This window comes from Halictus rubicundus, chromosome 18, assembly GCF_050948215.1.
Source record: "Halictus rubicundus isolate RS-2024b chromosome 18, iyHalRubi1_principal, whole genome shotgun sequence".
In the NCBI taxonomy this organism is placed as follows: domain Eukaryota; kingdom Metazoa; phylum Arthropoda; class Insecta; order Hymenoptera; family Halictidae; genus Halictus; species Halictus rubicundus.
The window spans coordinates 1,316,338-1,339,278 of NC_135166.1; the positions used below are offsets into that span (position 1 = coordinate 1,316,338).

A 22,941-nucleotide genomic window follows, 5' to 3' on the forward strand; every position below is an offset into this window, starting at 1 on the left:
TCGTTTCGCTTATCGGGCTGTAACCTGAAGCACTTCGACGTTAGCTTCTCTTAAGCTAAGAGTATTCTCTATTGGGAGATGAAGAAAAAGTGTACGGTAACGAAGAAAAGTCATTTAGGGGTAGGCAGACATTTCTTTCTGAAGGTTCTTCTCAAATATCAAAATCAGTGGCCTCTACGCGGAACAAAGACGACGTCAAGCATGGTGTCACACAGGTTACAGCCGAATAATTCCTAAACTTCAGTCAAAGTCACCAAAATTAGAACATCCTTAGTATCAGAATGACTCGCGGGCCGCCGAACCGCGTCAGAATGACGGCAGAAATCTGTCGACTCTATCGTGTCGGCGTGCGTACAGTGAACAACACTACCGAATCCGGTATCTCTAGGATCTCTGTCCGGTATAATAATACAAGAAAGTGAAAACACAAAGAGCAAAACAAACAACGAAACACGCGTACGATCCACAGGTGAACTGGATGCGTGATGCGTCCGAGAGAGGAAGTATGACGAGAGAGAAGTGTTACGTGCAGGAAAGTGCAAGCGGGTCGTGCGACAGGAGCGAGGCATGCGGTCGAACGTTCGCGCGCGAGTAGAATGTCTCCGTTCCATTTTTGTTCCGTTCCACAAACAACATTTGTTAGCGATTAGTTAGGGAAGTTATCGGACCGTTCGGGAGACATTCCGCTCGTCAGTGAGAAATAGAAATAGAATTAGAATTAGAAATAGAACAGATTAGTGGATTAATGCCAAGGACAATTTTTCGTGACCGAACGTGTGCGTGTGTGCATGTGTGCCCATGATGGAAAATTCCGGACTGACGGGGAACGGGTTAGGGGTGTAGTAGCGATGACGATAGATCGGCGACAGACACCAGACGGAAATGAATGATTAGAGAGAGAGAGAGAAAGAGAGGAGTCGAAATAGTCGGTTCTCGGTGAAAAGAGAAAGAGTTGCGTGTGCGGTTCGCAGAGGCGAGAGAGGGACAGACTACCAAACTAGCCAGAGAGAAGTCAGGCAATGTCACCGTTATGGCATGCACTACGTGGGCGGTGCATGCAAGTAAAGATGACACTCTACTAAACTTACCCCTTTGTGTTTTTGCGATAGAGGTTATTAATACTCGAGGATGCAATTTTGTACTTTGACTCAATCTGTAAAATAGAAAAAAGTAGAACATTAGAATTTTGACAGTGGTTGCGGACCATCGGTTTTGGGGAGAGGTCTGCTCGGTGCCCGGGGACGGTCCCGGTTGCGCGCGTCACAGTCAAGAGAGGTCGGAAAAAATGGGGCGTTTAGGGTTCGGGGGTGGGGGTGGGGGGTGGAATTGGAAAAGAGACTCGACAACACAAAACGAAAACGGGAACGTTCGATGGACCATCAAACAAACAAACAAACAAACAAAATAAACAAAAGTAAAGGAAATACGCTTAAGAAAAATTTCCAGATCGAAATGGAGGGGATGAAGTAGCATGAGAGAGACAAGAGAGACAGAGAGAAGGAGAGCGCGTTGAAAAATGAGAATCGTTCATCCGTTTCTTTCCACTTTTTTCTTCTGGCTACTGGATGGATCCCCGTTGTGAAATTACGATCTTGCGACGACGTTTCTGGCGTTTTGCGACATACCTCTATCGTCGAAACCCATCGCGATCGTTGACCTCGCACACGGTAGCATACACAGAGACGTTACACGTGTGTCGAGGAGGGTTTGTTGTTGGGCGGGTGGATGTTAATCGATCGCGCGCGCGCGAGGCCGAGGCCGCCGCGCGCTGGATCTCGTATTAATTGCGAGAGGATTTTTGGCGGTGTGATGCATGCGCGTTAATATTAATAAACCAGCATTTATGGAACGGTGCAAACAAGTATATTGATTAATGGGTAGTTGGTGGCTGTGTCCCTCGCATGCATGGCTAATACTTGAGAATGGCCGTGTCGCTTGTAGAGCCCGTGTTACTCTCGCGCATCACTCATTAGTCATATCGGCCGCGGTGTACGCTCGCGTCGAATCGAGGCGTATATGTACACCGACCGGCGAAGAAACGTGATTAATTGTCCGCGTCGAGATAATTGCGAGTTAACGTCGTGCTGTGCGTCGACGCGGGGCCGCGTGTGTCTCGCTTTCTAGCCGAGGATTCGGTGTTGCTGTTGCTTGTTGCTGTTGCTGTTGCTGTTGCCGGGCGCGCGCAGGTTTCGAAACGCGCCTCCGGTATAAATAGACGACCGAATACACGCGCTTTCAAACTCACCCGAGCTTAACCGTTTACGCAACGCGCGAAATATTGCGAAATCTGCCGACCGTTTTGCCTGTCGAACGGCGTCGCGACGCTCGGAAACGGAGCTTCCGTCGAGGAATCGGAACTGAACAAACTCCTCGTTTCGAGAGACTACTTTTCACCTACCAAATACGGTAGAAGCTCGCTCGTTGCACGAAACGGGGCCGAAGAGAGCTAACACGCGTTCGCGAGCGTACAGGTGCGAAGAGCTCTAACAGAAAAAATCCGTGGTGTCTCTTACAGCGTTCAAAAGTCCCTGGACGGTGGGCGGCGTGACGTGCAGGGGTGTGTAGACGTCCTCGGACTCCTGGCGAACGTACAGCATCACTCTCTCCTCGGCGTCGGCCGGTCTCAGATGGGGCGGCTGTTGTTGAAGGTGCAATCGGTTCCCGACGCCGGAGACCACGGTGCCGGTCATACCCGTTTGCTGCACACCCTGCAGCACCGAGCCCTGCAGCTCCTGGACCTGCATCAGCAACGAGTCCTTCTTGTCGTGCAGGCTAGTCAGATTGTCGGGCGGGAAGTGGTTGTGGAACTTGAGGGCCGGCAGGCTCGGTCTGCCGCAGGCAGGGTAAGGGCTGCTGCCCCCGGCCTTCAATCCTCCGCCCTCGCCATTGCTCAGGGACGATGTGTCCGTATCGCCACCGCCTCCGCCGCCACCTCCGTAGAAGCCCGACAACTCCATCGTCGAGAACTGTTCGGGAACAAGAAACAGACACATTTCACACCTCTACTCTTTGCTACCTTCGCCAGAATCGGGTTTAGTGATAGGAGTTGCGGTTAATGGAGAGTTTTGGCGGTGTTGAGAGCAGAGGATTGCGCTATCGAGGAGACTACGCTTTCGCCCCGTTTAAAATGGTTCCGGTTAGGTTCGTCGAAAAGTTGAGCCAGATCTTTTGTAAACCCCTGATCGAATTAGAAGTGTCGATTTGTACCTTGTCGATGGTGTGCTCAGCGGGCGGCGAGAACAGGACAGGTGGTTTGTGGAGATCCACCATCGAGTAGAATTCGCTGCGTTCCGTCACGGAATGGTAGAGCTCGTCAAGCTTTTTCCTGCCGGTCGCCGTCATCTTTCTCTTCGCTGCCCTCCTCTCTTCGTCACGGGTCTTTCTTTCGGCGCCCTGTTAAACATCCATCAATTATATTCCCTGCCGTCGATTCTCCCGCTCGAGCAACGAAACGCAAACATACGAATCGTTCTCTATGGGGATGCGAATGAAAGTTTCGAGGGGTTCAATGCTAACGAGACACCGTGTGTTGATTACCTTATCGCAGAAGACTTTGATCTGGCAATAGCCGCGATGCGACGGCGGCGTGTACGAGTGAGTGTGCGGGGGCGGTTCCTCGTACGTGTCCACCTGGATGTGCAAGGGCAAGCCCTTCACTCCCTTCTGGCTGGAGAAATCGGTGCTGAGACACTGCACCGCCACGTTGATCTGTAACGAGACCGGCGTTTACCGGGATGAGCTCTCTCGCGAAACTATCTTTTCCCCGGGTTAATAACAATCGCATGAATAAGCAGGCTCCCATTAAAGCCTCCGACGGGGATCGTTCTATGCAAATGGAATCTCTGTAATGAACGGACGAAGGACTCTCTCATACCTTCGCCGAGGATTCGAGTGGGTTCCAATAAACGGCAATCGCATTGTGCGCGACTTCCTCTATGCAGCCCACCAGTCCCACGCTGTTCTTCGTGTCTGCAATGGTACAGATTATTGTTAAACTTGCAAATCACTCGTCGCGCGGAGCGACGACAAAAATAAAAATTTCTCGTCTCTCCCGCATTTTTCAGCGATCATTTTAGTATCGCGTTCAAACGATTGTTTGGCAGGTCGATTCGAGACACCATCGCCTCCGATAATCTTACCGAGCGTGCGGCATAATCCGAGCGGCTTGCGCAGAAGATACGAAGGATCGTGAGAGATTGAGATATTCGAAGAAAAAAAAAAGAAAAAAGAAGAAAAAATAGCACAGGGTTCGGTTTCGATCCCGGCGAACCGATTAGAATGTAACTCGAGTGCGCGTATGGGTGGTCAGACGTTATTTGGTGGACTTAATGGTGTCCGGCGACGCGCTTTACTTACCAGCGTCGAGGATACGTTGCTTGACAGAATGTTGCCTTCCGTGCCAGAACTGCCACGCCTTAATTTCGTCTTCGGGGCTCTTCTCTTCTCGGAACATCAGCATTACCACGCTCTGCGCGACAAAACACAGAGAAAACGGTGTAAGTACTTTATCACGGTTAATACCGCTCGGCCGGATAAATGGCGTCTGCACGGGGGGACGGGGGGAGGGGGAAGGTGCATCGGAGTCTCCGCGCGCCATAGTTTTATGCAATTTCGTGAGAAACGGTCACTTAATGCCGCGCATCTACGATACCCCAGCTTATTACAGGCGATTCTCCTGTATCGTGGCGGCTACCAATAAATTCTCGCGAGCACCGCAGACAGACCAACGATCGGAATAATTATTCCTGGCCCCGATGGTCGCGAGACAAATTGATGACTCCGTCGGAGGTCGCGGCGTTTTAGAAATTCGCAATAGTCGTTCAACGCTCGCAAGCCAGATGGTTTTTACCACCGTACACGCACCGATCTCTCATTTCGCTTGGACAGCGGTTCAATCAATTTTTTAAACAACCGTGAACGACTGGACGAGGTCTTTTAAATACTTGGTCAAGATGGGCACCCGGGTCCCGCTATCCAAATCTGTGAAAAATTAAGCTCTTTCTTTTAGAAATAACGAAATTATAAATATGTTTTCACGAGAAAAATGTAATTTTGTTGTTATTACAAGGCAATGCATGCCAGTTGCATGCACTGCTTGGCAGTTCTAGTGTTAGGGACAGATTCCTCCGCGTTTATTAGAATTATTCCAGAGAGAAAGAAATTTGTATTCCGCTCCCGAGTCCCGCAATTGACGCAGAAGATTGTTGCACGAAGATCCGCCGAGTCACGTCTGCTCACGAAGTGTTTCCGAAGTTTTTAAACAGACTTTTTACGTATCGTTGAATCGGCAAGTTTGGGAGGAGTGTGTTAGCATAGAACATTCGGGAATGGCAAAAATTGTTTCACCGAATTAAATTTGTGCTGTGTTTAATCGACGAATGCGCTCTAGAGGAAACAGAGCAGAGAAAAAGATTGGAACGAAGGGCGGAATATGCCAGGGATTAAGGAGATTCAGGGAAATAATCGGTTCGGGCGAAAGAGAGCGCGCCGGAATGGCGGCGATCCCTGTCGGTCGAAAGTTTAGACGGTCGGCGACAGAGCCGGCGTGCGTCGGTTGTGCCTTGTGCATCATAAATTGCGCGGCAGCGTGCAATTATGCAACGGAAATTACAGAGATTCCGGTATCGACAGGCATCAATGACCGGTTGTAGATCGGTGCGCGGCGGGATTTTTCGAATTTTACGGATAATCACGCGCTGTCCGATCTCTCCCCACCTATGGTCGGCACCGAGCATGAACCACGGGGATCCCGGCGGGACAATGGTAACGGAACTACGTCACGGAACCCCGACGACTGGCACGCAACACGCGAAATTCGCGTGAGCTCTGCATCGCCAGCGACACGTAGACACGCTCGATCGGTCGAACCGCGCGCGTATAAATCACGCGGTACCGTATAATCCGGTAGCATAAATCGCGGCATTCGACACTGCTAATTCCCCATAAACAGCCGTGTATCCTACGATAGTCGTCTTTACGACGATTTTTCCCCCGGGCCTGCGACGTGTCCGCCTCGCGCGAGGCGTGATTCATTGGTAAAAACGGCTGTACGACGGCAATTATGCTGATTAATCGGGAGGGACAGACACCACGATTCTCTTTCTCTCCCTGCGCCCTATCTAGTTATCTATCCGCCTCTCCGTCTGCCCTGACCACTTTCAACGAACGATTCTTTCGATCGGAATGGCTGCCGGTCGTTGAACAGCTTCCCGGGGCCTGTAATTACGGGATATAAGGTTTCGATGCGTAACGCCGCGCGCCGAGAAAAGATTAAGCAGTGTCCTAGGGCCTGCCCGGATGACAGAAACCTCTGCTCGAGACTCTCTGAATAGTAATTCAGCCGGAGAGTGTCACTCGATCTCCAATAGGCGATCGTTAACGCTGCAATTCCGATCGGGCTGAGAATATCGCCTCGGAAAGGTTCCAAGAGCGTTCGAAGCACCATTCTCAGGTAAAACGAAACTCCATTGTTGCTTGTAATCTATTCTTTACGAAATTTACTGATTTCTATAAGTCAATACGCTAATTATGCAAATGGATTAATCTTGAAGAGGTGGGTTTCGAAATGCGCAGAAAAGAATTTGAATACCGAATCGTTGCGATTTTTCTGATTCGGGGCCGATCGGTAACAGAGCAAGGGTGTTTACCATGTCGAAACGCGTCCCAACGGAGACCTCTATCGCGTGCAAGGTATAGTTCTCCTTATCGTGCCGTCGCGTCGTTCGAGCTCGGGGATCAGATGAAAGGGTAACCTTCGCGGGGCGAACCAGTTTACACGTGTCCTCGGGGCCGTTTTCGCGGGTTAACACATAGTCATGTGCTGGCTGGTCGCGGTACAGATTGTCGACAAATAATTCAGAATCAGGCAACCGTTCGTTCGTTGGTTGGTTGGTTGGTTGGTTCGCTCGTCGGACAACGGTAGGCGGTGAAAAGTCCGGGAGCCTAGCCGGTGCGATAACGCGTGCCTCGCGTGTGCGTGACATCGGTCGCGACAGAAGCACGCTTCACTGCGCAGACCGGCGCGTGTTCCGAGACAATTTTTCCGGATTCGGGTGAATGGACGAAGAATTGCACGCACTCGGCTAATGCTGTCTCCATTGGCGGATCACGACGTTAATGGCTCGGCAAAACAACATCGGAGCAGCAGAGAGCCGTTCCAAAATCTTCCATAGACAATGGCCCCGACGACCGGAGAACGGCTGGTCGAACTTGTAGCTTTTGCAGACTCCAAACTCACCCTGACGATGACCACATTCACTTTGCAAATCAAATTCCCCAAATTTCTCAAATTTTTTGAGAAACGATTACCCAAATCCTACTCACTTCAACTCTAAAGGCAACGAGTTCAAGTATAGTACGTATAGTATAGTTCAAGTATGGTAAGTACATAGTATAGTACAGTATGGTAAGTACATAGTATAGTACAGTATGGTAAGTATATAATATAGTATAGTTTGGTAAGTCTACAGTACAGTATAGCATAGTAAATATATAGTATAGTATAGTATGGTAAGCATATAGTATAGTGCAGTATGGTAAGTATATAGCACAGTATAGTATGGTCAGTATATAGTTTAGTATAGTATAGTACAGTAAGTATATATTGTAGTACAGTATGGTAAGTATACAGTATAGTACAGTATGGTAAGTATATGGTACAGTACTAGTAAGCGTAGTATAGTACGAGCAAAGCATTTTTTGCGACCTTCTTAGCAGGCCGAGAAAATCGAATGAATATAATCCGGAGAAAGTATGGTTGGTCCTGTGACCATGGTTTGTTCCTGCTAATAGGAGTGAGGGAATTCCGCGCCGCCCTCGCGAGGAGGAATCGCGCCGGTCGCGCGGATCCATCGTTGAAAAAGCGGCGACCGGCTATAAACAATAACCGGCCGACGCACGTGAGAGGAGCAGCGTGTTCGGGTAATATCGTCGCGGGAAATTGCGAGTGTACTCCTCTTAAATCGCATTAGGCCGGGCCGGCGCGGCGCGACGCGTAAGCGTTTACGCTCGTTTGCAGACTCCTACGAGCGATAGAATTCGCGCAGCCCGAAAGAAGAAGTCGGACGAGGTCGTTTGTTCTCGCGGCTCTAATTGGCATCGCCGGCGCACCGTTAGCAATTTCCATCCTGATAAAGCTGCCGATTCTTTATTTTTTCCTCCCTCTATACCGGCCCACCCCTCCCACCCTTCGTTCAGCTAGGAGGAGTTACGACTTCCTCGTTAATTGCTAATCGAGCGTTCGGCCGCGTGCGTGGTGATTCCAACGGTCGAAGAGGGGGGCTCGAGGGAGGGATAGCTGGCTATCTTGTCCCCTCTACTCGTCTCCACCGTATTCTATGCACTATCTCACGAGTGCCCGTGGTTTGTTCGCGTTCGAGACCCTGCTTCTGCCCCCCCCCCTTTTCGTTTCGTGACATTAATCCCCCGATAAACCGATTATGCGCCTTTTTGTGGCACTCGCTCTGCCGCGCCGCGGCGAGTAATTCTCAATTTTCTTAATAGAATGGTGATACGGTTTACATACTCGGGAGACCAACGGCTAATAAATACGGTTAATGGCGCGTCGCAATCTTTGAAATTTCCGTACGACCGAGAAACCGAATCGACGGCTTTTAATAAATCACCAGGATTTCTCTTGGTCGCTAGATCTCGCGCGAGTGACGTTAACGTTTTTCCCCGTCAAGGATTCAATCGTCGTTCTCGCCGGCAATTAATTCCGCCTATCCGAGTCATTTGTTCCCGATAATCACCGGCACCGACCCGATATTATAGACTTTTTGTCACCGGTTCGATCGATCTCGATCGCGGACGTTTATGCAAATTCGCTACGACCGATTGACAGAAACTCGAGCCGGACGGCTGAAATCGATTTCAGCAACGACACACACCACCTCTCGTCGGATCGAGGGAAAACTCTTCGAGTCGTTTCGGTCGGAAACGTTTCCAGACCGGATTGAATCGCAGATGGTGGCAGAGTTCACCATAAAACGCCAGCGGACTATGAATCCGTGTAACGTGCGACGCGGCAATTTTTCTCTCGAGATTTGCCGAATCGCCGTGTGTTTCCGCTCACCTTGACCGTCTGTCCAGTCTTCAGGGTCGGCTTGTCGGGATCGGGAACGTACTCCAGCGAGATCCCGTAGAATTGTCCCTTGTTGATGTACGTGATTCGGTCGTCCTCGCGGCGCTGCGACGTGCTAATTGGCGACTCCAGGTGATACTTGAACCCATAGGCGGAGAATCTGCGGACAGATCGGTGTGCATGCGTGAACGGAACAGTTACAATTTTTCTGGGATCGTCTAATCGGACGACTGCATCGACGACCGCGCGTGCTGATTTATTCGCGCAACAACCGCCGAGGAAAAAACGACTGGCTGTTAACCGTCAACGGGCGCACCGCGAGACGCGAAAGGACTGTAATCTTCATACATTAAGAAGGGATCGCGCGATAACAGTCCGCGACGCCACGCTTTTCCGAGTAAACAGCTTTCTGTTATCTAACCTGGAATATATCGAGCCTGCCAGCCTTGCTCGTAAAAAGTTTCATCATCTAATGCGCGTACAGTGTTCACTCGATACATGTCCAAAACAGGGTTCTTACCACCGAGGTCTCTCGTACCTTCAATTTGAATTGCATTCAACATTTTATACTGTTGGTACTGAGCAAAATACGTGAATTCTTCGAAATTATCCTGAGACGAACGACCCCCCTTAGATACTTAACGAACATTCTGACCGATTGTCCTAAAAATGGTACGTTCGTGCGAAGAATGGTCTCGGGACCGAGAGAGTCGAGCCGGACGCACAATGACGCCGCGAAACGTTCGCGAACGGAGGCGGCAAGGTCGATTTCCCGCGGGTCTGGACTCTGGTGCAACCGCGAGAGGCGGCTCTAAATATAGAGCTCGTGGACGCGAAATAAAAGGCGATTATCCTTATCCGTAGGAAGCGGAGAGCTTTTCTCCGGTCGGTATCGGCGAACTTTCCACCGCGGCTCCGGTCTCGACCTATTATCTTTATCTGCCGCGACGACACGCGTCGCGGACCCGCGTGCTTTCGCATTTGCCGCGGTATTTTGTCTCTCTCGGCAAGATCCCGTGCGTCGGTCGCCAACGTAGAACAAGCGGGACACGTACACGCCGACCGATAACCGTGAGCCTCGCCTGGGTGAACGGCCTGCAACACTTCTGCTCCTGTTCGCAGCAACACGCCTACCTATCCCGCGACTTATTATAACTCCTGTGTAGGCTCTACTTGCTCCCTAAAAAGGTCTACGATTCAACGCGCGTCGATTCAACGCGGTTTCGAGCGGGTGTCGATGCTGCCACGAGCTAACGCTCCGCAGAGCGCAAGAGAATTCAGCGTAGCTAGGCTTCTATGAAAAAATTGTAATAAGAATTGCTTAGAAGTGCTTGTGTACTTACATTTTTGGTATCTGGATTTTATCCGCGTCGTTCTGCCTCCCGAAGTCGTGCCAAGGTCGTGACCTCGGAGGATTCGGGTTGGCGTTCGCGTTCGCCCCAGCCGAGGTTACCAATGCTCCCCGTTGCACCTGTGCCTGCGCGTGGCTCTGTTGCAGTTGCAATTGCAGCGGTTGATGGTGTATCACCGCGCCACTTTCGAGGACCACCGCGGCTCCGGTCGCGGTTCCGCCGGGACACAACTCCGTGTAGTCGAACGAGGACTGTGTCAATCAGAAAGTTAATCCTCCATTAACGCTTCTGCAAACTTCATTCCGCGGAGAGAATCGACGATGTTTTTCTTAGATAAGTTTGTCGTTGATCGATGAGGTTCTTCGGCGAATCTCTCTTCGGCGATTTCAACCGTGTTTCTTTCGCTTCGGGACTTGCTACAATCTTCACCGACCTATTCGGGACAGTTCCGAACGGGTCCACGACACCGGACCGAAAAGGGTCAAGGGATGTGTCCACGATTCTTCGAATTATGGCTACGTTATGGGTAATCCTGTGAATTTAGATTTTCGCGGACAACTTTTATTTAACCCTTAAATGCACGAGTGGGGTCCGCAAAGGACCCGTGTTGGATTTTGTGTTAACATTTTTAGCCGCGCCATTTGTGAACTGAGAGTTCAGCTATTTGCTTCTGTCGATATTTCGGTTATGTTTAATGTGTTTACAGAAATAAATTGTTGCTGTAATCAAAGTTAACAAGGAATTGGGTAAGGTAATGTATGCATTCATGTTCCTAATATTTAGTTTACCTATGCACTTAAGGGTTAATTCTAATTTCGATGAAGCTCGAGTCCGACTCTGGTTAATCTTGCTCAATCGCCGAGATGGAATCCGTCGCAACGAGCAAGTTTCCCATAGCGGGGGTAAAAAGGGGAAACGGAGCTGGGTGAATCCGCGGGGCGAAGTAGCCGAGGGCCGATCCCCGGCGGGCAGAGGTCGTTCCGCGAAACAAAGGAGGAAGGAGCCGGCCGGCGAGCGAAGAGAATAGGGGCCTTGCGGTCTCGTAAAATTGGCCGGGACCGTAGCCCGCGCGTGCTTCCAGCGGAGGTTTGTTAATAAGCGGTCTTCCGAACGGTTTATTCGCTCGTACGTCTTCATGGAGAGTGGCTCGGCTCGAATGTAACGCGGTTACCATAGCTCGTTACTCGGGCTGACGAACGGCATCGCGGAAGCCATCCATCGAGCGTAGAAACGACGCGGAGCGTCGCGGAGCGTTGCGGAGCGGGCGCGGGAGGAGAGGCCGGCTTCGTTCTTCCGCGGGGAATCGTCGACCAATCGGCGAACCAACCATCGGGCGCCGATAAATTAATACCGCGTCGATCCGTAATTAGAAATAATACCTCCGTTCCCCCACCTCCTCCCATTTTATCGGAGAGTCGCTCCGCTCCGCTGGCTTCCGACTAATTATGTTGAAAACGGTGTGCGCAGCTTCCAGGTTTAATCGCGCGCGCGCGCGCGAGCGCTCGTTGGATATTCCGCGGACGGCCATCGCGCGACTGAAAAACGACCGCGCCGATATAGCTCCACGCTCTCGCGATAAACACGAACGCCTTCGCGATTAATTGCCCCGCGATCCCCGGTGACGGGGCTCGAGCTTTTTCTCGATCGATTCATCTAATTGCGTCGCGATCGGAATCGCTGCGTCCCCCACCTCCACCTCCCCCGCGCCACACCCCTTGTCTATGCACTCAACATTATGCATTCTCCTCCTCCTCCTCCTCCTCCTCGATCGACGCCAGCGCGGCAAGAACGCGTGTGCGCCGTACACGTGTTTCCACGTGTTTCTTGCACAGTGACAGAGCGGTGCGCACGCCTCGAGCGGAATTACGATCCGAACAAAGTTTGGTGTATTATTAGCCGTGTCGAACGATCGACATGATCGAGCCGCGTTTTTTCCTCCCACCCCGTTTCGCCTTTTCGCGACGGCTACTGATTTACGCGCGACCATACCACACCGTTCGCCGCTTGTGTCCCCTAAGCTGCTCATTTCGGCGAGCGTTCGTAACCACTACGTGACGCTAGCTCACACGATAAATTATGGGGCCTGGTTTCCAGGGTTTGTGACGCAAGCCACTGGGGATCGAAAAGACGCAGAACAGACTAGAATATTTTATAGAATAATAGAATATTAGGTTAGGGGCCATTAATCTTGATTAATAAATGCATTTAGCGACGATTTAGCTGGGGCATTATTTTGGGGGTAAAGTCGGCAAAATTGCGGGACACCTGGCGTTATTGCCAGCGCTGTTGGGTAACAAAGTGACGAATTTTTTGAACAGTCACTTTCTCGAAAATAAAATCACCTAAATCGACCGTAGCGTGAACAGTGTCCAGACGCAAAAAGGTTTCCGCCGCCGCGCCGGTTTCGCCGATTCGCGGAAAAATTGGAGCGCGGAATCGGTGATTTTGATTTAATGGGTGGAGAACCGGTGATTTTCATGATTCACCCGACGCGACGACGCGCGGGTCGCGCCGCGTTTTATGGTAAATCCGAACCGCCTGAATTACCTTAATGTCGCTATTAAGGGAACAGCACGAAAGTATACTTTGTTGCAACATAATGACACTTCGTATTAAGGTACCGCATATTTTGTCTTAATCGCTTCATTGGACGACGTATTATGCGTACACGGCGGAGTTTGCACATAGAACTTTTTGCGCGCGGTCGAGAGGATGTTTTTTTTTTCACAAAAAATTCGTTCATAGGACGTGTACTTTGGTCGGCATGTCTGGCTTTCACGATAATAATGTTTTCATAAATTAGATATCGGTAAAAAGAGGAGGACCGTAAACGTTTTCTCGTGTTTCGCGCATGTCTGCGTTCTCGATGCACCTAATCGCGTTCTCGACACCTATCGTTTAGAGAGAACTAATTGCAAATTTTTATAAACTTGCGGGATCCAGCACCACCGCGTTTCCGTCGCGTAATTTTCGCCGCGTCCGGTGGTTCGACGCCGCCATAACCGATTCATCACTCCCACGCGCGATTCGGTTGTCGCTGGTAATCGGTCGCTTCCGGAAACATTAATCGTGCGACGGGGGCAGAGCGGTTTATCCGCGCGAGTAAGTCATTAGCATTGCGGTTGACATTACGAATTAGAAAGCACGCGTTCCGTTCTGCTCTGCTTGCACGCCGCAGCAAATAAAAGCCGGGGCTCCTCCACGGTGTGCCGCGTCGACGCGTGTGCGTGCCAACAAACCCGCTCGGAAACCGATACGTCCGCGACGGTAATTAAAATATTCATATTCGAGCATGGACCCCGCTCGAGAGAGCTTGGTGAAATTCATTTTTTCGCGCAAGCTCGTTTTTCACTCGTTCATTTTTCTTTTCCTCTGCCGCCGAGCCGATCGTTTCGCTCCGCGAAGCAATTTCGGACAAACCGGCCGGCGATCGACCACTTCCGCAATCGCTCGACAACTCGGCGAACGTGTCCCGATCGACAGACTGTTCCGACCAAACTTACGATTACTATGTCGCCGATTTTTTCCCGACGATTTACGTAAACCCCCGGACGCGAACATTTTGTCGTTCTCCTTGAGAATTTTGATGCAGTTACGATCACATGACTTGTTAAAATTACTAAAAGAGTTCAGTTTTTCTTTTTTTAGATTTCTGTTGGTTACAACCGACTTGGAAATATTTTATCTTGCAATTAATCTCTGACGTTCTCGGTATAGCGATCGACCGTCGCAACGAAGGTCGGCTTTTCGACAGAAACTTTCCTTTCCACCCACAGATCGTGCGCGGAGCGCAGGCGTAACGCGTTCGCGCGACACCACCGTGCAGAAGAAGTGGCCCGGTATTATACGATTCACACGGGGTATAAATAAATGTGTCAGTATCCCGGCGAGATATGCGTTGCTGATTATGTAAAACGCTCGTGTCCGTGTACCGGGGGCCCCGTGTTAAGCTCTGTTCCGAGAGAGCGCGCAGAAAATTATTACACGTGGAAGAAGTTATATCTAGCGAGATGGGGGGGCCGCGATAACGGTTAACGGTAGGTGTTGTCCGATTAATTTGTTAGGAGCGATCAAAACATCTTTACGGTGTCTGGGCACGAAATCAACGCGACGGAAAGTGATCGGCGAGGGGAACGGGCCCGTTTTCAACGGCGAAAGTGCGCCGGCAAATGTCGAGGATGGTTCTGCACGAGTGCCACTTAAACGGTGACCCGCGAGACGACGATCGGTATCTCTCAATCGAGAATACTACTTTATTGTATTGTTATATCGCCCCTCGTTAACCCTAGGTTTACGGGGGGAAAAAAAGATGGGTCAAAATGTAGGGTTCTGCAATTAAAAAATTTGAATTCATTATTTTTAAAATATTGCTAAGAATGCGGGTAGCACGTTCCTGCTATTTTTACAAATAGTCGCTGTTTTTGCTCCGTAAATCCAGGGTTAATCGTTACGAGTGATTAGACGACGAGTCTACGTGTAAAAAGTTGTCTACCGGAGGTGCAATAAACCGAAGTCAAATGGAAATGTATTTTCTTTCTTATCGCTCTATTATAAAGCTCGTCCAACGAGTCGGGTCAGTGAAGGTAAACAAACACCGGTCGAGCTGAAATTACATTTCTCGGGTGGCTAGCAGAGGACGCCTAATGTTTTGTATACACTGACTCGTGTCCCGTTTTGTCGAGTATAGTACGAATCGAGTACGTCACTAACAGAGGAAAAAATTGAGGTTTATAACGCGTATCGGAAAACCATCGACAATTTTCGCGATTGTTCAATTTCTAATTACCAGTTTTCACGACCGTTTGGGGAACAGAAATCGACAACAGTTTCCTAACTCACCGACATTTTCAGATCACCGTCAGTTATTTCACCAATTGTCATTTCATCCACTAATGGTTTGTATGTAAACATTGTCGGCAAGACTCGGTATCAAGGAAACCATTTGTCGGGGAAATTAATGTCGGTGATGTGAGAATGCCGGTGAGTTAATATTGCCGGCGAAGCTAGGTGTCGATGAGGTCGTGTCGGTGAAGTAATTGTCGGCGAGGTGACGGTAACTCTTTCTGTGTGCGGGACGAGGATTTCGAGGTGGTTTTTGCCCGTCGGAGAATTTAGGTTGGGGGGAACGAAGGTGGTGGGATATCATTGTCTCACTAACCTGATGCAGCGCCGTGGGTGGATGATGATCTTGCCTGGGTGTGACCGCGTCGGCGCCGATGCCGGAGTCGGGGCTGGGAAGATCAACGGTCAGGACTTTGCTGCTGCTCGAGGACGAGCGTATCGCGTGTGTCGTCGCGTAAGAGCTTGGCACAACCTCGTACCTCGTGTACGAAGCGGTCGTGGTCGACAACGAGGACGAGCTGGAGGACGCGAGCGGCGGCAGGGCGTCTCCGGTGACGTAGACAGCGGTCGCCTCCTGGTGTAGACCGGTCGGGTTGCCAGCGTTCGCCGCGCCGGTCGCCGACGTCGACGTGTACGCCGTGGACTGCAGTCGGGGGCTGCACGAGCTGTAGGGGTCGTAGGGGCTTCCGTACTGTTGCACCTGTAATTGTCGATCGATTAATTCGATGCGTTCGCCGGGATCGATCGATCACCCTAGGCCGGGCCTGGGCAACTGGTGGCTCGCGAGTCCTTCCCCCACTCCTGAGACCCCCCACCAGTTTGGAAGGAGGGGGCGTTGAACCTACAGGAGGTTGTCTCCGAGAGAGACGAAAGCACGGTGGGGTGATTTAAAGTGGTGGGGGATGACTCCGCGACGTGTATCATCCAGGCCTTGGCGACGTATATCGAGAATTGTACACGCTCGGAAATGCGAGAGAGCGTTACCGACACGCACAGAGTAACGCGACCGGAGGCTGTTATTAAAATTGACATCGTCACGAGCAAAAAATGCATTGACATTCAGAGCCGGGTTATTAATTAATAATGCATTCGAGCGGAATAGATACAAAGTAACACAAGTCGCGACCGAGTAAGTTGCACATACCCGATCTGCGTCGGCTACGTTATCGAACAAATACGTGAAGAATACTTTCACGAATAACTCGGTCGTAAGGTGCGTCTTTTCTAACGTTATGGCTGGTTGAAATAATTCAGAAAATATAAGCACACGGCCCGCTCTAAGCTGTTCACAAAAATTCGAACCGCAGGTTTACATATCAGCGACTACTGTCAACGCACAATGATAGCTCGCGCAGCGGCATTCACTGTCGAATAATCGCCGAGTACAGCGGATCGGCGATCAGCACACGCCCACTATTGTCCGCGACGGGCCAGCGAAAGGGTGAAGTTCATTGTGAAAAAGAAGAGCGGAGGAATACGAGATCGAAAAGAAACCGGTCTAAGGTAAGTTTGAAGGCTTTGCCGATCGTTTGTACACTCGCGCACCGCTTTGTCGAATTCGATCGAGCCGCGACAGTGTCAAGATGCGTTCGAAATAATTCAAATCTGCGATTTGTCGCTCGGCTTGAAAAACCAAAGCGTGAAATTTTTTGAAAGACTGCTTAAACGCGAGTGTGAGCTTGTTACTTCTTGTCTCGATCGCAGCTCGACGATAATTGTCAGATAGATAGAAAAAGCCGACTGACCTGCAGCTGATGCTGATGATGATGGTACATCCCGGGTGGCGTGGGACTGTCCGGTTGGGCCTGTTTGTGCCTCTTGCTGGACTGCTGGGCCCCTCTGGAGGAGCTGAGGTCCTCGGGCTCCCTTTTGACGCCGGTGATGCCCGCGCTGGAGGATCCGTCGTGTCTGAGGGACTGCGGGCTAAGCGGAAGCGGAAGGCCGCCTTGCAGGCTCTGCCCGGGACTGTGGGACTGTTGGTTGTACTGATGGAGGAAGTGGTGTAGCTCCCCTCCTCCGGCGCCTTCGCCGCCTTCCATGCGATTCGCCGATCCGGAACCGGAGCCAGGCGCCTCCTGCACCAGCAGCTTCGGGCCCATCACACCCCTTCAACAGTCCGTGAAGAATCGAGCTTTAGTCCGGGTGAACAGAGACGAGACACCCCACTTTTTCTTTTACTCTCGCCTCGACTTCCGAACTATACCCGGAATCGATCGACTATGCTAAGTACGCGTGTCGAATTCGCGAGTCGCGTTGCCACCGATCGCTTCTTTTCCCTCAGCCACCCCGGGGATCAAAGGTGCTCCCGAGGGATCCGGGATTATTGGCAGGAACCGGCCTCGGCTTCTCACATACTCGATGCCAGGAAACATCAGGCTATTTCTATCTCCACAGAGATATCCCCCGTGTCGATTTACTCGCGTTCAGTTTACTAATTGAATCACCATGGGACGCGGAGGGCTTTCAAATTCTATTGGAATTTCACGCGTCGAATTTTTAACGTCTAGCTTCGTCGATAGAAGGTTCAATTCAACTCCAGAGCTTTGAACAAAAAGCTGTATCTTTAAGTTCTTTGACAGAACGTTCTTTCAATAATTCACCTATGTTTCGGGCGTTATTCGAACAATGTTCGAGCCGGAAGTGTCAACACCTTTCGAACGATCGAGCCGGAACTGATGGCAGTTTCTCGAGCGATTAGATTGTTTCCCGAACGACGGTAATAAACGTAGTTCGAAGGTTTGTCGCGCGGCTTATTAATTATGTTGTCCGCAGCCCCGAGGCGGATCGTCGCGTAATTAATTAACTAGCGGGAGGCATGCGCTTATCGTTTATATTTAGTAATGATTGGAGACCATTGATATTTCTCCGCGGGTGTCTTTATCTTGATTTTTACCGGGAAAAGCAGCTCTTGCGAAACGCGGGACGCACTCGCGCGTACGCCAGGCCATAACGCTGTTGACGAGAGAGAGAGAAAGAGAGAGAGAGAGAGAGAGAGAGAGAGACACATTACGTATTTATTCGCCGTGACGGACCTTGAAAATCTATGAATTAATTATACTTTTCTCGAACGTCATTACGCCGAGAACGATGATTATCGCCGCCGCAGCCGCCGATGGTAGAGGTCCGAGATGACAAATGTGCCGCAGAAATCGCGGTGTCGATCGAGATGCCATCGCTTCGTCATAAACGCCCGATCCCTGCCATAAATCGCTCGGCTCGTTAGTTAATACCGTATTAACATTATAACTTCCCACGGCACGCAGAAATCAGCCGGCACTGCGGACCGACGGCCAACGGACAATCCAATCATCCGGCACACACGAAAGCCTATTATTATCCTGATCGGAATGGATCTTCTAACTACTCCAAAACAATATTTCCAATTAATCGCAAAGAGAAGAGTACCGTTCGTTTGCGTAGATTTTATCTTATCATTGCTGATCTTGGAATTTTTTATACCGCGCTCGGAAAATATATTTCATCGAACAGATTATCTGTTCTTCACCAGGTTAAATATATCGTTACTGTAATTCAGCTTAATTTCCCTTTCTAAAAACTAAATTATCGAGGCACAGACTTTTCCACGATACATTTTTGTAAACAGAGAAAATTGAATGGAAAGGAAGAATGGATAAATATTTTATGATGTTGTTTTCGTCGTCTACAATCTCACAATTCGGGTACGCTCTGAACAAGGTACCGTCGATTCTTCGAATCATCTACAAATCAAAATTAACCCTTTGTACTCGGCACTATTTTCAACGTAAAGTTAAATTTTTCTTCCGTCTTAGAATATTTTCAATTCATTCGAACGAAACTGATACGATTTCTACATATAGTATTTGAATGTTTAGTAATCTATCAAATACAAATATTGTAATGTAACAAATATTTTGTAATATCTTTTGTAATTTCATTGAAATAATGCCACAACAATTTCTGGTGGTGCTTCAGAGTCACCATTCGAGTGCTAAGGGTTCAATCTCTCGAGCAGAAAAAATAATTGGCACGTGTCGCCTTATAAAATTGACAACACCGAATTCATCCAGATGTGGAATTTCCGGCACAGTCGTTCAATAGAGTGTTGCAATTATGAAGGTACACCATAAAAGAAACGAAATCGTTTTTTCGTCTATACATACTCGCTTTACAAAAGTGCTAAACGAAGGTAACAAAAAGTAAGAAAATCCACGGGAATGGGCGATCGATCGTGCGAGATGGAATCGTTTTACGGCGACGCGGCCGAGGAGGCGCGGTAAAAAGTTTATGGTAACACAGGCCGTGCAACAATCGTATTTTCCATCGAGTCCCCCGGTGCCTCTGGGAACGAACGCGGAGATATCGGCGCCGCATCTGCCGAATACCGCCGGGCAATAAAATTTTCTGGGCGCGGAAACGCCGCGATTCGCCGAACGGTCGTACGGGATAGAATCGAGAGGATCGCGGGCCGGCATTATGCGAAGTAGTTAACATGTTATATTTAGCATGATAATACGGTATCCACAATACGGGGGACCCTTATAAACTGCCAACGCTCTCGGTGCACGTACTCTCTCTCTCTCTCTCTCTCTCTCTCTCTTTCTCGCGCGCATTCTTTCTTTCCTTCCCTTTTCCATTCCACCATCCCTGGTCTCGTCCTTGCTCGTGTGTGTCGTGGCAACCTCAGGTTCACCGGTCTCTCTCTCCTTTCTCTCTCCGAGCACACACCAACAACAACTAAAGTCCTCGTGTCTCTTTCGTCCTCTTTCTGCCCGCTGAACATCGCCACTGTGGTACCTACCCTACGGTCAGATGCTCCCGTACAATGGCTCTTTTTTTTTCCACATGATACCTGATCTCTCTCGTCTAACCCTCTCTCCTCTCCCTCTCTCTCCTTTTCCATCGCACTCCCCGAAGAGAGAGAGAGAGCGAGAGAGAGCGGTTCGTTCTCTCCGTCTTCGTTCGGCGTCGTCTCGAGGCCAGAGATTCGACGGGGGAAAAAGGGTGACACGAGTGAAACACGAAGAAAGAGAAAGAGGGGGAAAAGGGAGAGAGAGAGGAGAGAGAGAGAGAGAGAGAAGCGTCGTCGCCCTCGGCACACTTGTGCCTGAAGAGGTGCGGATAGGAAAAACGACCGGCGAACCCCGGCCCCCTCTTCGGCGTTGTCCTTTCCGTGATGGAAAGCTGCGACTGTCATAACCGGAGGCCACGGCCTCATGAATTCGGCTTACGTGAAATGGATCCCGGAGCCGCGTATACTCGTTCCGCGGTGGTAATGCGATGCTAATCCGTGATGTAGCACCGAAGATTCATGGAGATCGCGATCGCGGAACCCCAGGCGGGCAGGGATCACCTCTTCTCGGTGCGAATATTTTCTCGATCGGCCCGGAACGCCGCGCCGCGGAACACGGAGATATGCCGTTGGCCTGGTTGACGGGTTAATCCCTCCGATAGACTCGCGATCGATGGATCCCGACACGGACGCTGACTTATCCAGGCCCCCGTGAATAATTCTGTTTGCGATTTAGACGAGCGGCCGTGCCAGCCGAGCGATCGCATCTCATCCGAGTGATTGCGATTTATCGGAGCTCGACCGAAACCTTTTCTGTTACAAATAATCGTAATTTAAGGGGAACTTAAAGGGTCCTTGCGTAGGAAATTATGAAGCATTTCCACCGAGAAATACTTTCATAGGTTTATTTGGTAAATTGTGTTTTCCGTTGATAACTCGGAAACAGAGCCTTTCGCCGCGAACTGGCAAAGGGAAAGGGTGCTTGGAGGGTGTACAAATTGGAGAAGAGCGGATCGTAGAAAGCGGAGAATTTCCCGTCGATTAATAGAGAACGCGGTCTTATCGTGATTAATGTAACAACCGTGCAGCGAAGTCCAAAGCGTACTTTAGATGAAAAGTAATCCCGTGTAAATGTATCCTCCAACCGCCGCCGAGGTAGGTACGGGATTAAATTACAGGGAACGTCTTCAGCCTGAAAGAGCGAAGTTCTGGAGAGATACCGACGAGAAACCTCTCGTCGCGCGCGTACCTACCGAGGAAATTATATTAAGAGACTCCGAGGCGTCGCGGCAACGAAACGGAAAATCGAATAAGTCGCTATTAAAATCAATTAGCCTCGATTTGCGCCTGGCGCGATCGGGGAGGCGCTGCGCGTAATTTCCGTCGAATCGTAGCAAGAAGACGCCGCGAACTTACGAAGTATAATTTCCGAAGGAAAGTTCTTTCGAGAAATTCGACGGGAGAATGTCGGAGATTCCTCGGCGTCCCGATGGCCTCCGGGGCTCAACTCCATCGATCATTAGATCCAACGGATCGTTCGCGATCGACGGTGAATTCCGAGAAACGCGTCGTTTCTGAATAGAAAGAGGAAAATGATGGAGGCCTCGATATCGTTCACCGAGAGCCGTCGATAAACCAACGTTTCCCAAGCGGAGGTGCTCAGGCGTCGGTTTCCTCCTTTCAATTTCAATAATTTATAAAACAGTCGTCGCCGTAAACTCGGAACATCTGGAATCGAGGATCGCAGGCGGCCGTTACGAACCCGCAACGGGCCCGTTATGATGGAACTAATAATTGCATCGAAACGCGACGACTCCTGCTAGGAATTCCGCTAACGGCCAATATTTTCAAGCGCAACCCGGCAGAACAATAATGCCGCCTTGGCTTTCCTGTTTACCGCGTCGCGGACGACCGTCTTCAACAATTATGTAAGGTGTGTCACAAATTAAACGCGCGGAGCTGCTTAACGGCGACGCGGCTCGTTCGCGGAAGTTGGCCCGCGAACCTATGACGCTGTGCATATGACGACATAAATTCCTGCGGAGCGGGGAAAAATCGCTGGCTTTAGGACCAGATTAATCTCGAGTTAAGTGGAATACGATGGTAACGGCCCTGCTCGATTGCCGAAGCTTGTTAGGCGACTGATGTACGACCGATTTCCAAGTTTCTTTGCCAACTCGCTTCGCCACACCACTGTAACCACGTTAAACTGAAAAGTTATAGAGAAATCTTAAGCTTCGAGAAAATTTGGAAGAAAATGGAAAATTCGGGCTCGAGGTTAGGGGTAGTTGATTATCTTTTCCGAAATCGCCTCGAGAAGAGATTCTACTCTACTGGGGTCCAGGTTAAACTCAAAAACAGAAATCTAAAGCTCCAAGAAAATTTGGGAGAAAATAGAAAATTGGGGCTCCAGATTAAGGGTAATTGTCACTCACTGGAAATCTATTATCTTTCCGAAATCGCCTCGAGAAGAGATTCTACTCTACTGGGGTCCAGGTTAAACTCAAAAAAAGAAGTGCTAAGCTCTCAGAAAATTTGGGAGAAAAAGTGATGTTGGAGCTCGAGATTAAAGGTAATCGTCACTCACTGGAAATCTATTATCTTTCCGAAATCGCCTCGAGAAGAAGTTCCACTCTACCGGAGTCCAACTCAAAAAAAAAAGTGTTAAGGCTTCAGAAAATTGGGGAGAAAATGGGAAATTGGGGCTCGAAATTGAGTTCGAGTTGGGAATTGGACTTTTACAGGTTCGGACGGTTGGGGCAATCAATCAAGATACCTCCTCGATCCGGGGGACGGCCGGCGGCGAAATTTCAGAATTCGCGATCGTTTCCCCGTGCAAACGAGCAAATTATTCCGCGTAACGTTACACGGCCGTTTTTGCCGCGGCCACGCAA

At 50.0% G+C, this 22,941-nt stretch overlaps 2 protein-coding genes across 3 annotated transcripts in view; one reads left to right on the plus strand and one right to left on the minus strand.

Moving 5' to 3' along the window:
- The window catches only part of LOC143362853 (glycerol kinase 5), a 128,690-nt gene that overhangs the window by 47,289 nt on the left and 58,460 nt on the right, over positions 1 to 22,941 (plus strand). The gene's annotated exons all lie outside the window — the stretch shown is intronic.
- The window catches only part of Grh (grainy head), a 135,474-nt gene that overhangs the window by 4,498 nt on the left and 108,035 nt on the right, over positions 1 to 22,941 (minus strand). The window contains exons 4-13 of one of the 2 annotated variants that reach the window (XM_076803330.1): positions 17,022 to 17,382; positions 15,593 to 15,976; positions 10,426 to 10,685; positions 9,074 to 9,242; positions 4,357 to 4,468; positions 3,875 to 3,969; positions 3,538 to 3,708; positions 3,208 to 3,393; positions 2,514 to 2,966; positions 1,089 to 1,153 (exon numbers count right to left, since the gene is read on the minus strand). In XM_076803330.1, the coding sequence (XP_076659445.1) occupies positions 1,089 to 1,153; positions 2,514 to 2,966; positions 3,208 to 3,393; positions 3,538 to 3,708; positions 3,875 to 3,969; positions 4,357 to 4,468; positions 9,074 to 9,242; positions 10,426 to 10,685; positions 15,593 to 15,976; positions 17,022 to 17,382 (2,256 nt within the window). The remainder of the gene's footprint in view (positions 1 to 1,088; positions 1,154 to 2,513; positions 2,967 to 3,207; positions 3,394 to 3,537; positions 3,709 to 3,874; positions 3,970 to 4,356; positions 4,469 to 9,073; positions 9,243 to 10,425; positions 10,686 to 15,592; positions 15,977 to 17,021; positions 17,383 to 22,941) is intronic. The other variant, XM_076803331.1, reaches the window with a different exon arrangement.